The sequence below is a fragment of the Schistocerca serialis genome, chromosome 1 (genome assembly GCF_023864345.2).
Source record: "Schistocerca serialis cubense isolate TAMUIC-IGC-003099 chromosome 1, iqSchSeri2.2, whole genome shotgun sequence".
NCBI lineage: Eukaryota > Metazoa > Arthropoda > Insecta > Orthoptera > Acrididae > Schistocerca > Schistocerca serialis.
The window spans coordinates 1,169,883,690-1,169,898,383 of record NC_064638.1 but is presented as its reverse complement, the minus strand read 5'-3'; the positions used below and the strand labels follow the sequence as shown (position 1 = coordinate 1,169,898,383).

Here is a 14,694-nt window from a genome sequence, read left to right as displayed (position 1 = left end):
TGATCATGAATTTTCAACAATTTTTACAAGCAATAAATCACCATTTTCTCGAAACTACATAAATTCAGATGTGCCCGTCACCTTTGGCAACAAGGTTGTACTGAAATATGTTCTCATCACTGATTACATATCTTGTGTGCGTAAGTAGTCACTATGTATCAGCACTTTAGCACTGTATGATGTGGCACATTAATAGCACTCACATTTGACAATTAAAAAAAAATGACATAAAAAAGCATTTTTATATGGCAAAATGAAATAATTATGATCTAAGAAAGCAAAACAATAAAACCAGAATGTAAGAAGTACTGGAAAATTTATCAGACTGATGTCGGTCGATGACAGGCACTGTTAACTGAAACTGGAGAACAGTGCTAAACTTTAAGGCACACAGAGGGTCGCTGGGCACTGGAGAGTACCCTGACACTTTTCAAACTGTATGTATGTATATATGAATGGCTGTAAATGGGAAAGTGCATAGACCTATCACCCTAGCTCATTGGTCTACAATGATGACCACCAACACCACAATCATATTTGATTACTGGTAGAGTATCTGTTGGATTAACAGCAATGCAAGTCACTGACTATCAACATCAGTGTCATGTCAATGATGGTGTATGTTGACAATATAATGAAAATGATAGTTGCTACTCACCATATAGCAGAGATGCTGAGTTGCAGAAAGGCACAACCACAAAGACTATCAGAAAGTTAGCTTTCAGCTAACAAGGCCTGCGTCTCTCTCTCTCTCTCTCTCTCTCTCTCTCTCTGCTTTCTTGGCTGAAAGCTAACTTTCCGACAGTCTTCTTGTTGTGCCTTTCTGCGAGTCGGTATCTCCGCTATGTGTTGAGTAGCAACTATACTTTTCATTATATTGTTACATTCCATCCTGGATTTTCCACTGCATGGTATATGATGACATTGCTACTGCTGCTGCTGCTGCAGCACATGTCACATAATAATTTATAAATCAAAAGCTTGAGTGTTCAAATGCGTGTCTGTTTGGATACATATGCACTAATAATATTACATAAAGAGGACAAAGTAAGCGATCACAAAAGCATGGTAATGTATCAATGAATTTATGTCTATTGTACATTTTCTTGCAACTGTAACTTGGTACTGAGAAGAAAATTTGTTCTTGTGATAAAATGAAACAAAAAATATTGTGTATTTTTAATACCACTATAGCTGTGGGGTTACTGAACCTCAGCAGAAAATCTGGAAGTGTGCAATGAAAATGAATTAAGCCTATCAAAAACTATACTCAAGTAGCATGTACAGTCCTTTGCTTTCAAGCAAACATATATATACTTACTTTGCCCGCTGCAAGATAACCACCATTTTCCTTAGCCAAATTATCAAGTCTTGGCATAATTATTGTCTCCAGTTCATTAAGAATTGCTGTCTTCTTCTTCTCCTTTTCAACTTCATCAGGTTCATAGAAAAACTTGTCTATCTCTGCATAAAAGAATGATTATTTTAACAAAATGTCCACCATACAGGTAGATAATTGTTGCCACAGAATTGAAAGTGACTATTATATGGTTCTTAATGATGTTTTTAGGCTTCTCGCTCAGTTTCTTCCACTAACAAATAGCTTTGAAAAACCACGTAAATTAATGTAACAAACAGGAACAGGGCACTTACATGTTTTCAGATTGCATTGGTATTGCTACTTTAATGATTTTTTACTGCAGAGTGATGTTCCTCTCTTTACATGAAGTTACAATAGAACATACTTGAAGAAACATAAATGCTCTTTCCAACAGATATATGGAGTTGAAATGTTTTAAATTATGAAAACATTGTTGGAATGGATGGGATGAGGACTCAACTTTCAATTTAATCGAGGCAGAACAGAGTTACAAAAAAATAAGAAAAGCAAGGTAATGTAATGTAACTCTCATAGAAGCCAATTATTCAGAGCATTTCATAGGCATTTCTCTTCATAATTATATATGTGTATGTACTTTATTTTTATAGTCCCATTTGAACAGGCATCAGGAGGTCCAATGGTACCAACCAACCAACACGTCATCCTCAGCTGAGAGGTGTCACTAAAGTGCACGTCATTTATGTTGGCGGCCAAGTTTAGGTTCGTCCTGCACATCTGATGTCACAAAACAGTGTCAGCCAATGGACAGAGAACGACGTTGCCAGATCTCGACTGCAGTGCAGAGCATGGACGAGTGTCTTCAGTTTTAGAAACGTTCAGTCATAAATAAAGTAATAGAACAAAAGCAATGTCTTGATAGCAGACTTTCTTTTATAGAAAGTTTGGAAAAAGCATTCTTTATACCAATTGCTTTATATTCTATTAATAATTAAACCAAACAAGCAATAAGACTCCTAATTCAGGCGATAGCAAGGAAAGGTGTTTGTGTCAATCTCACGAACCGCTTTTTCACAATAAAGAACAGCGGTAATTGTTTATTTTCTATTGTATTTCGACGAAGCGTGAATATTCATAGTCATACCAACAGTGTTTGTCAGTATTTTGCGTGATGTGTTATACATCTCAAGGAATAACGACTACAGATGAGCTGCGTTAGCGTAACGGTTAAGGTGTTGGGCTTCTATGTGATAGGTTAAGAGTTCAATCCTTGTGCGGTGTGTAATATTTTCTTTATTTAAAAACAATATTGAAGTGCGATACTTCACGAATTTTATTCGTTTGAGTGCAATTTTTTGAAATTTCTAGTGCTTTGTCTCTTCATTAACCCTTTTGCTGCTACAGACACGTGCTCCCCATGTTCCGCGCTGTGCGTGATTTTGTCATCACTGCACTGCTCGCCTGTGCAGACACTTGGTGTTCCCACTGCTTTGACACACTTATCATTCGATTTCACAAAAACTATTTCGCCCAAATATTTGATTTTTACACGTCTTCTTGACTGATACCTTCTCCCCATAAATGACTTAATTTTGTTTCGATGTTCAACGCAGTTATTATGCAGCATTAAATATAGTAAACCATTGTACGGAATTTTGAAGAGTTTGCAGAGGTAAAAAGTCCATAGCGTATACTTTCCATATGGTCGATTTTAGTTGGCACAATGTTGAGAATGAAATGTGGACAAGATACCTAAATTTCATATAAAATTTACTGTATAACATCTCATTTAATTTACGTACCACATAGGTGTCGTATGTAATATTGAGAAATATTCAGTCTTTCGCGACTGTAATAAAAGTTTTATTTACACTGAAATATATTCCTCTTCTGCAACTGTAATAAGCGACTTATTTAGACCAGATGCGTTTCTCTCTTTTGAAGCATCTTCAATGGACAGTATTTTGTCTCCTCCATTGCCAAGTCACCTTTCGTAGTTTTGTACTGCGTTAACACAATATTCAACGTTTGTGTTGGCTGATCAGTGTTTTAGCTAATAAATGTTGTTTGTGTGTGCCACACACAAAAATTGTATTTGACATAGCTCAGAGCACTTCCATAGACGGTATATTCAAGTCCTAATGTTTTTGTAAGTCCACAGTTTTGTTTAATGTATTTTGTGTACTGCCTTTTGATTGATTGAAGTGCTATAAAATAAAACCAAACATGACCGGTGTAAATAAAACTTTTGTTACAGTCGCGAAAGATGAAATATTTCTCACTATTACATACGACACCTATGTGGTACTTAAATTAAATGAGATATTGTTATACAGTAAATTTTATATGAAATTTAGGTATCTTGTCCACATTTCATTCTCAACACTGTGGCAACTAAAATCGACCGTTGTTGTTGTTGTTGTTCTCTTCAGTCCTGATACTGGTTTGATGAAGCTCTCCATGCTAATCTATCCTGTGCAAGCTCCTTCATCTCCCAGTACCCACTGCAACCTACATCCTTCTGAATCCGCTTAGTGTAATCATCTCTTGGTCTCCCTCTATGATTTTTACCCTCCACGCTGCCCTCCAATGCTAAATTTGTGATCCCTTGATGCCTCAGGACATGTCCTACCAACCGATCCCTTCTTCTGGTCAAGTTGTGCCACAAACTTCTCTTCTCCCCAATCCTATTCAATACTTCCTCATTAGTTATGTGATCTACCCATCTATTCTTCAGCATTCTTCTGTAGCACCACATTTCGAAAGCTTCTATTCTCCTCTTGTCCAAACTATTTATTGTCCATGTTTCACTTCCATACATGGCTACACTCCATACAAATACTTTCAGAAACGACTTCCTGACACTTAAATCTATACTCGATGTTAACAAATTTCTCTTCTTCAGAAATGCTTTCCTTGCCATTGCCAGTCTACATTTTATATCCTCTCTACTTCGACCATCATCAGTTATTTTGCTCCCCAAATAGCAAAACTCCTTTACTACTTTAAGTGTCTCATTTCCTAATCTAATTCCCTCAGCATCACCCGACTTAATTCGACTACATTCCATTATCCTTGTTTTGCTTTTGTTGATGTTCATCTTATATCCTCCTTTCAAGACACTGTCCATTCCATTCAACTGCTCTTCCAAGTCCTTTGCTGTCTCTGACAGAATTACAATGTCATCGGTGAACCTCAAAGTTTTTATTTCTTCTCCCTGGCTTTTAATACCTACTCCAAATTTTTCTTTTGTTTCCTTTACTGCTTGCTCAATATACAGATTGAATAACATCGGGGAGAGGCTACAACCCTGTCTCACTCCCTTCCCAACCACTGCTTCTCTTTCATGCCCCTCGACTCGTAAAACTGCCATCTGGTTTCTGTACAAATTGTAAATAGCCTTTCGTTCCCTGTATTTTACCCCTGCCACCTTTAGAATTTGAAAGAGAGTATTCCAGTCAACATTGCCAAAAGCTTTCTCTAAGTCTACAAATGCTAGAAACGTAGGTTTGCCTTTCCTTAATCTTTCTTCTAAGATACGTCATACAGTCAGTATTGCCTCACTGTGTTCCAACATTTCTACGGAATCCAAACTGATCTTCCCCGAGGTCGGCTTCTACCAGTTTTTCCATTCGTCTGTAAATAATTCATGTTAGTATTTAGCAGCTGTGACTTATTAAACTGATAGTTCGGTAATTTTCACATCTGTCAACACCTGCTTTCTTTGGGATTGGAATTATTATATTCTTCTTGAAGTCTGACGGTATTTCGCCTGTCTCGTACATCGTGCTCACCAGATGGTAGAGTTTTGTCAGGACTGGCTCTCCCACGGCCGTCAGTAGTTCTAATGGAATGTTCTCTGCTCCCAGGGCCTTGTTTCGACTCAGGTCTTTCAGTGCTCTGTCAAACTCTTCACGCAGTATCGTATCTCCCATTTCATCTTCATCTACATCCTCTTCCATTTCCATAATATCGTCCTCAAGTACATCGCCCTTGTATAGACCCTCTATATACTCCTTCCCACCTTTCTGCTTTCCCCTCTTTGCTTAGAACTTGCTTTCCATCTGAGCTCTTGATATTCATACAAGTGGCTCTCTTTTCTCCAAAGGTCTATTTAATTTTCCTGTAGGCTGTATCTATCTTACACCTAGTGAGATAAGCCTCCACATCCTTACATTTGTCCTCTTGCCATGCCTGCTTAGCCATTTTGCACTTCCTGTCAATCTCATTTTTGAGACGTTTGTATTTCTTTTTGCCTGCTTCATTTACTGCATTTTTATATTTTCTCCTTTCATCAATTAAATTCAATATTTCTTCTGTTACCCAAGGATTTCTACTAGCCCTCGTCTTTTTACCTACTTGATCCTCTGCAGCCTTCACTACTTCATCCCTCAGAGCTACCCATTCGTCTTCTACTGTATTTCTTTCCCCCATTCCTGTCAATTGTTCCCTTATGCTCTCCCTGAAACTCTGTACAACCTCTGGTTCTTTCAGTTTATCCAGGTCCCATCTCCTTAAATTCCCACCTTTTTGCAATTTCTTCAGTTTTAATCTACAGTTCATAACCAATAGATTGTGGTCAGTGTCCACATCTGCCCCTGGAAATGTCCTACAATTTAAAACCTGGTTCCTAAATCTCTGTCTTACCATTATATAATCTATCTGATACCTTTTAGTATCTCCAGGATTCTTCCATGTATACAACCTTCTTTTATGATTCTTGAACCAAGTGTTAGCTATGATTAAGTTTTGCTCTGTGCAAAATTCTAACAGACGGCTACCTCTTTCATTTCTTAGACCCAATCCATATTCACCTACTATGTTTCCTTCTTTCCCTTTTCCTACTCTCGAATTCCAGTCACCCATGACTATTAAATTTTTGTCTCCCTTCACTACCTGAATAATTTCTTTTCTCTCATCATACATTTCTTCAATTTCTTCATCATCTGCAGAGCTAGTTGGCATATAAACTTGTACTACTGTAGTAGGCGTGGGCTTCGTGTCTATCTTGGCCACAATAATGCGTTCACTATGCTGTCTGTAGTAGCTTACCCGCACTCCTATTTTTTTATTCATTATTAAACCTCCTCCTGCATTACCCCTATTTGATTTTGTATTTATAACCCTGTATTCACCTGACCAGAAGTCTTGTTCCTCCTGCCACCGGACTTCACTAATTCCCACTATATCTAATTTTAACCTATCCATTTCCCTTTTTAAATTTTCTAACCTACCTGCCCGATTAAGGGATCTGACATTCCATGCTCCGATCCGTAGAATGCCAGTTTTCTTTCTCCTGATAACGACGTCCTCCTGAGTAGTCCCCGCCCGGAGATCCGAATGGGGGACTATTTTACCTCCGGAATATTTTACCCAAGAGGACGCCATCATCATCTAACCATACTGCAAAGCTGCATGCCCTCGGGAAAAATTATGGCTGTAGTTTCCCCTTGCTTTCAGCCGTTCGCGGTACCACAACAGCAAGGCCGTTTTGGTTAAGTTAACAAGGCCAGATCAGTCAATCATCCAGACTGTTGCCCCTGCAACTACTGAAAAGGCTGCTGCCCCTCTTCGGAACCACACGTTTGTCTGGCCTCTCAACAGATACCCCTCCGTTGTGGTTGCACCTACGGTACGGCTATCTGTATCGTTGAGGCACGCAAGCCTCCCTACCAACGGCAAGGTCCATGGTTCATGAGAGGAAAAAAATCGACCATAAGGAAAGTATACTCTATGGACTTTTACCTCTGCAAACTCTTCAAAATTTCGTGCAATGCTTTACTATATTTAATGCTGCATAATAACTGCGTTGAACATCGAAACAAAATTAAGTCATTTATGGGGGGAAGGTATCAGTCAAGAAGATGTGTAAAAATCAAATTTTTGGGCCAAATAGTTTTTGTGGAATCGAATGATAGGAGTGTCAAAGCAGTGGGAACACCATGTGTCTGCACAGGCGAGCAGTGCAGTGACAAAATCATGCACAGTGCGGAATGCAGGGAGCACGTCTTTGTAGCAGCGAAAGGGTTAATGCGGCCGTGGTGATTTTACTTCATGTACTGCACGCTCCCCACAAAACGTAAGCTTGCGAACTATGCTATACTATGGCGCTGCTTCTCTTGGCGCGTGTGTCGTGTGCAACTGGCAACGCAGCAATCTCCGGCGTCTGGGCGGGCATGCGCGAGATAAAAGAATTCAACTATAGATGTGGATATGGAGGGGCATGTGGTCAGCACACAGCTCTTCCAACTGTTGTCAGCTTTTAACACCAGAGCCACTACTTCTAAATCAGGAAGCTCCACAACTGGCCTCACAAAGGCTGTGTGAAGCCCACTTGCTAACAGTGCTCACCAAAGCCAGACAGTCACCCCCTATTGGCACTTTGTTTTTTTGATAAAAGAACATGTACTCATGGGAACTGCACAAATAGTTAGGCCACACAGCTACAGGATTCTACACTGACATTTTAACACTATCACAAACCCTCGAAGAACAATAGGTTCAGTCATGCAACATTGATATTTATAACAGATGTTACATCACTGTTCTGGCTCGAGTCCATTTATTACAATAACTTGCAAGACAGCACCTTTTACAGATGTTTTTCATATTGGCAGCACCGTAGTTCAGCTTGGAAGATGTTGACAGAAGTCAACATATTTCATGCTTTCTCACACTGTTGCCAATCCTTGATATCTACAGTGTGTGGCACGAATTTATGTGTATGGCATGAAAAGTAAGCAGCCACCATTGAGAGATACTTCCCTCCACGCAACTACTCTCTTCTGCGCATTCATACAGGCTATATTTCATTTGCAGATCAACGCTGAAATAAGTTTCAAGTACATCAGCATGTAACTTCTGCATGTCATACAGCAAAGGTGAAACTACAAGAAGACATAAAAGTATAAAGTGTGCAATCATTTTATTAGTGCAAATGCAAAATCTAGTTTTTGTGGATTTATGTGATGCTTTGACGGCAGCAAGCACACAGTTTCCGAAACTGGTGAATCCTGCATGCCCATTACTTTTAGAACAATACATAAAACAAAATATCCCAGATCTTACCACCTTTTAAAAGATTTTATTTCAAATATATGCACAAGTATGTGAAAAGCAATATTAAAGTCAGATTCCACTTGCACACATTTAAAAATGCAGGGATTTTATCTTTTAAAAATTCTTGAAAGAGGGCAATTTGAATGATTTTCTTAAACGAACATAAAAATTAATTTTATAACTCATCCTGATATCCATATTAATTGTTTTGTCAATTAAATATCAGACTAATCAAGAGCTGCTTTATTAAGTGCTTCCATGTTACTTCAGGGTTCACAGCGACCAGCAACATTTCTACTGAAGCAGATGATTGGCATGAAATGTGTGTTGTCAGTGTTGTACTAAGTGATGGGAACTTATTCTTCCAACACCACTCCTCACCTTTTGATAATCTGGATGCTAGTTTCCTTCTACCGGCAAACCAAGGGGACTGGATTTGCTAAAACGCTTACAGACTGAACATTGCGTTTTTAAAATGTAGCAGGACATTTTTGTTGTTTCTTAGGAATAATGTTAGCAAATAATTTCAAATGCAAAAAGGTCTTCTTGTTATGTAATTGTGCCCTGTGTATAACAAAGGCCAGAAATGCAATTAAAATATTTTATCGTAACCTAAAGCACAGTACATGTTTAGCCCATGTGCTGCATCATGCAACTGAAACAGTATATCTAATATAAGGCAATGTGAACACGCTGGTATCCTCCACAAAGAAGATAAATAAGCACCTAAAATACAAAGGTTTGGTAAGCCCAACAGCATTAATTAAATCATATGCTGACTTTTGTTTCCCTGTATTCTTGAAAGCACCTGCCCGTGCTGCTGCTTTTAGAGATATACCACCAAATTTAGCTTGTCGCCACAATTTATTTTAACTTGATTGATACCTTGATAAATGCAGCTATCTTTTAATATAATAATTTTGATGAAGTTAGGTCTGTAAGAGATCGTAAATTCACACAAATCCATTTACTTCATTCTATTGCAAAGCCTTTAGTTACTGCCCACGATTTTTTTCACACTTAGCTCATAGACACTTTTGAAGCCACTGATGCAGCTTGCATTAAAGATGTACAAGTGACATTCAAAAAAATGGATTTGAAGCACGACCTGATTTACATCATATTAGGCTTTGCACGTTTGTCTGCAGCAACACAAAAGCTGAAAACCACACCCCAGCCACAGGTGAAATCTTTCATAATTATTTAGGATGCTGAAAAACCTTTGCAGTCATCCTATGCGCAAGTGGGTGTTGCATCAAAAGGTAATGTGAACAAAGTTATTTAATCAAATCCTGATTCTGAGTTTATGATGTAGATAAAAAAATGTTTTCTGACAAGAATGTAAAAGATTATATCACAATTGTCTGAAATTTCTTCACCTAAATATGCATTTGTCACTTCTTGTGATACAGAAAGATAATTTTGTATGTATAAAAATGTTCTGTCAGGTAAATACGTAAGCCTACATGAAATATACATTTTTTAGCCTCAAGTTATACCAAAAACGATGTACAAAACTTGGCAGTGAAAATAATGCAAGATGCACCTGAGGATCCATATTTTAAAGATAAGTGGTTAACCATGAAACAAGATGGGGTTGTTAATAATAACACAGCTGATTGATAATACATGATGATGCTTTGTTTTGGAGAGTAAGAACTATATGACTTTCTAGAGAGTATGTATAATAATGACTGTGGAGGCAGAACTTATTAAGTTTATCCACAAGAGATATGAACACTTTGGAGTACTTAAGTGCTTCAAGCACATGGTCAAATTCAATTACTTTGTGGGTTTAAGTAGAAAAGTAGTACTAGGTTTAAGATCCTGTGAAATATGACAGAAAATGAAAGATGATAAAGTTGTGAGTTATAAGTTGTATGCTAAAATACCAAATGTTTACATAACCTTACTGTAGTTTACTTTTTCAGTCAACTTCCAATGAGTAGAGGGGGAATAACATAATTTTGTACTACCTGAGTGCTGGTTGAAATATGTAAAATGGTATCCCATAAAAAAATGCAAATACAGAAACAGTGAGCCACTGTTTGAGAAAAACATTTCAAAAGTGTAGGAAGATCACACAGATTACTAACAGATAATGATCCACAGTTTTTCAGTCAAGGTGTTTTTGATATGGGAAAGAGTTAAGCATTTATCTATCTCAAAATACAACCAACAGAGTAGCCCTTTTGAATGAATTATGAAGCTTTTACGATTATGTAGAATCTGTTGTCCTACTAAACATACTTCTTGGGCACAATTAATTTCTGAGTTCCATATTATCATCAGTGAACTACACATGACAATGAGCTTATCACCTGTGGAAGTGATGGGCAAACTATTTATTGGGGAACCAAAACTAAAAATGTTTAAGTGGCCTAAATTGGAAGCAACGTCTATGCATGAAATACAATTACAGGTACGTGACAATTTTGTTTACGCACGGAACTAAGGGTGCGGCAGTGTAACTGTCACACAAATGTTCCAGGATTTAAGATAGTCAAATTGATATTGATTCTTGATCACCAGTTAAATCCAAACATCAAAAAGGAGACAAGCCAATTTTTCCATCAATATAGCACATCATGTATGGTAAGAAAGATTCTACACCTGAAAGCTTTGTTCCAGTACAACCAACTACACAATTGGAAAAAGGATTATATAATGTGGAACTGGTAAAACGTTACAAACAGCCAGAATAACCTTTATGGAATAGTACAGCAAGCTGAGCATAGCTAGTTGTGAATTTTGTGATGCATGATATATTGCAGCAGCATAACAGAAAAAAATAAAGTCTATTACTTTCTTATATTTTCCAATACTAATACCGTATTTACTCGAATCTAAGCCGCACTCGATTCTAAGCCGCACCTGAAATTTGAGACTCTAAATTCAAGGGGGGAGAAAAGCTTTAGGCCGCACCTCCAAATCGAAGCAAAGTTGGTCCATTGTAATATGAGACACAATTTAGGTCGAATGAATGACGATACAGCTACAGTAGTTTGGTTCGAGTCGTAAGCTTAGCAGTTAAGCTTTACCAGGTAGCCATTGCTATGCATCAGGCGCTCCGCCCGTATTTATACGGGTACCCTTCCTTTTTCACGTGGTTCGTCTGGTTTGAATTGATTGCTTATTTTTCTTTGATATGATAAGTGCCGTTCTCTTTGTTATAGGTGTTTACATCAATCTTATAAGCTGAAAATGCGTTACTGTACTGTGTCATGCATTGTTTGTCACATTCTGATAATGAGTGTTTACGGCCTGTCGCCGCTCACGGCATGGCTTGCTTTTGTGCGCGCTACCGCCCCCCCCCCCCCTTTTTTTCATTAACGAAACAATGGCAAGAGACTGCTATTTGTTGTTACTTACACTGCTGCTTTCTTTGATAATGATCAACAAGAACCAAATAATAGACTGCATATGATAGAAGATGTTCTGAACGAGAATTTAACAAAAATTTTTTTCCATTTGAAAATCTTTGCAGGCGCCTCTTTATTACATTAATTCTGCACAGAAATTAGAGTCATCTTAGATTTAAAAATCAAGTCAATTGCCGTGCTTCATCTCTGGCTGTGTCACTATTAGGAATAAGAATAACACGAATACAAATGTGACATTATATGTATATTCTTCCGCGTTTGCTCTTGTCTCACTCTAGTTTCGTAATTTCTTAGGCAGACAGGATTTAAATGAGATAGCAACAAACATGAAACAATACATGGCAACATGTTTAAATTCATATTATTCTTATGGTCAAGAGAATACTGCATGTGATTCACAATTCATAAAAGTTTCTTTTAGCAACAATCTCTTCTAACAGGTAGGAAAAAATTCAGAACGTACAGTTGGCCATATTGACAAACATCCCAAACAGTCTTGCCAGTCGGATTTTTCATAGTACATTGAAATGCTGCTACAGTCGAAGATGAACAATACAGAATTTGTATTTACTTCGTTGGATAATATATGAAAATGCAGTGGTCGAACTCGGGGCGGAGAAAAAAGCTCGTCTTCCACATATTTTTTTTTTTAATTTACTTACTGATGCAGAGGTTTTGGCGCCAGTATTTATCTTTGTGCCTGCAAAGCATGCCTGTGTAGTGCTACATATATTCGACGGCGGAAGTTAGTTGTGGCGTGGCACCTACCAACATTTTTCAGAACTTCCGCTTGCTTTGCACTCGATTCTAAGCCGCGGGCGGTTTTTTTGGATTACAAAAACCGGAAAAAAAGTGCGGCTTAGATTTGAGTAAATACGGTAAGTAATTTCCGTGAATGACAGGATAAGGTTTTCTAACTTTTGTGTACAACTCATGATAATTTATGGCGGGTTCATACAGTGATATGAACACATTCATCATCTTGAATATTAGCTTAGTCATGTTTTTCGGGGGAGTGATGGGGCTGAAGGGTTGGGGGGCGGGGGGGGGGGGCGGCGGTGTTACAACTTGGGACCATCCTAAGGAGATAAAGAAAGAGATAGCAAGCTAACGATGGGAGTGCTAGGGAATGCGGTCACACACGTGGGGAGATGGGAAGGGAATGTGCTGTAGGGAAGCTAAGGAGATGTTGAAACCAAATGGAAGACATGAACAAGATGTACAGAAAACAAAGCATAAAGTCAAAAGGTCTGGCAGGGAGGCACCAGGAGATGTGGCAAGAAGGTTGAAGAGCGATGAAAGACTTAGGATACCTCATAGTGGTAGTTACGTGATGTGATGTGATGTGATGCACTGTGTGAGGAGAGAGAGAGAGAGAGAGAGAGAGAAGGGAGGTTTATAGAGTAGGTTACCCCACAGAGGAGAACCTATGTCGAGTTAGGGTGGACTCAAAGGAGGGATGGCCCAACTGCATTTTTTAGTGTGATGGGAGAAAGAGTTGAGGGGTGCACACTGCATCAAGCTTATGCACAAGGGGGAAAGAGTAACTATCCGTGGAAAAGCTGTTCAGAATCAAGTGAGGTACGACACTACCTGTGTGTGCAGCCTGAACGGTGAGCAGACATCTCTGCTTGCTGATGGAGCATGCTATTTCATGCTGCCACCAGTTGAAGGTGCTTTGGAGGAGCTGCATAGAATATGCAAGCAGACCACTCCAAAAATGTCAATAGAAGTAGTAAAGACACAAGAGAGACTGGTTGATTCTGGATGAAGGCCCAGATTAAGAGTTATTGTCATATAGTTGTGAAATGCAATTGTGGAAGTTTATGCAAGAAAATAACAGTGCTTAAACCAAAGTCACAGTTGGAAATAATTTACGTAGCTAAAGATAGCAGAAACCACACTCTTTCAGTGAAGCATTCATACTTGAAAAAAGGAGTTACCAAGCAGGGCAAGAAGTCAAGTTGGAGCAGACTAGCAGGGTCAGCACATAATAAGCGACCATCAATCCAGTGTTAACATACTGTACATTCAACCAGAAAAAGAGAAGGTGGCATTACACTTGGTGTTAACTATGGTGAACCACAGCAGCATCAGGGAAAATGATAAACGTCACAATGTACACAAGAAAATTACAGAAACACGTTAACTATTCTTTTCAGTGACTACATAAGAATGCTTAAAGTGGCCACTGGCAATTCATTTGACAGTGCAAATATCCTGAAACACACAAGCAGAAACCTTCACACCGAATTATGGTAATAATAATGGAAATTTTTGTTTAATTCTAACACGGGAAAATAGATGATGGAATAATGACAATATTATGTAAAGGATAGATTGCTACTCACCATATAGCATAGATGATAAGTCACAGATAGCTAGAACAAAAAGACTGTCAAACAAATTAGCTTTTGGCTGAAAAGGTCTTCATTGGAATTAGGAAACATATACATACACACAATGGTAAATCCAGGATGGAATGTAACAGTGTAGTGAAAAGGATAGTTGCTGCCCATCGTACAGTGGAGATGCTGAATCACAGAAAGGCGCAACACAAAGACTGTCAGAACGTTAGCTTTTGGCCAGCAAGGCATTCGTCAAGGACATGGGAGGGCCGGAGGAATGTAGGATATATTGCACGGAAGAGTTCTAACATGTAAAATTCAGAAAAGCTAGTGTTGGTAGGAAGGATCTGGATGGCACAGGCTGTGAAGCAATCATTAAAATGAAGAACATTGCATTGGGCAGTGCACTCAGCAACTTGGTGGTCCAGCTGTTTCTTGGCCAGAGAACGTCGGTGGTAGGGTGACCACCCATTCCAAATTTTGCAGTACAATCCTGCATTTAGATACATTTTAAACTATCCAGAGCAGGATCAGGTTTGTCACAAACAATGTGTTTTAGACTTAC

At 38.5% G+C, this 14,694-nt stretch overlaps 1 protein-coding gene across 2 annotated transcripts in view; it reads right to left on the bottom strand.

Annotated features, from left to right (window-relative positions):
- LOC126418504 (glutathione S-transferase-like) overlaps positions 1-14,694 on the bottom strand; it is a 77,395-nt gene that overhangs the window by 5,024 nt on the left and 57,677 nt on the right. For both annotated transcript variants that reach the window (XM_050085309.1, XM_050085299.1), the window contains exon 4: positions 1,322-1,464. In XM_050085309.1, the coding sequence (XP_049941266.1) occupies positions 1,322-1,464 (143 nt within the window). The remainder of the gene's footprint in view (positions 1-1,321; positions 1,465-14,694) is intronic.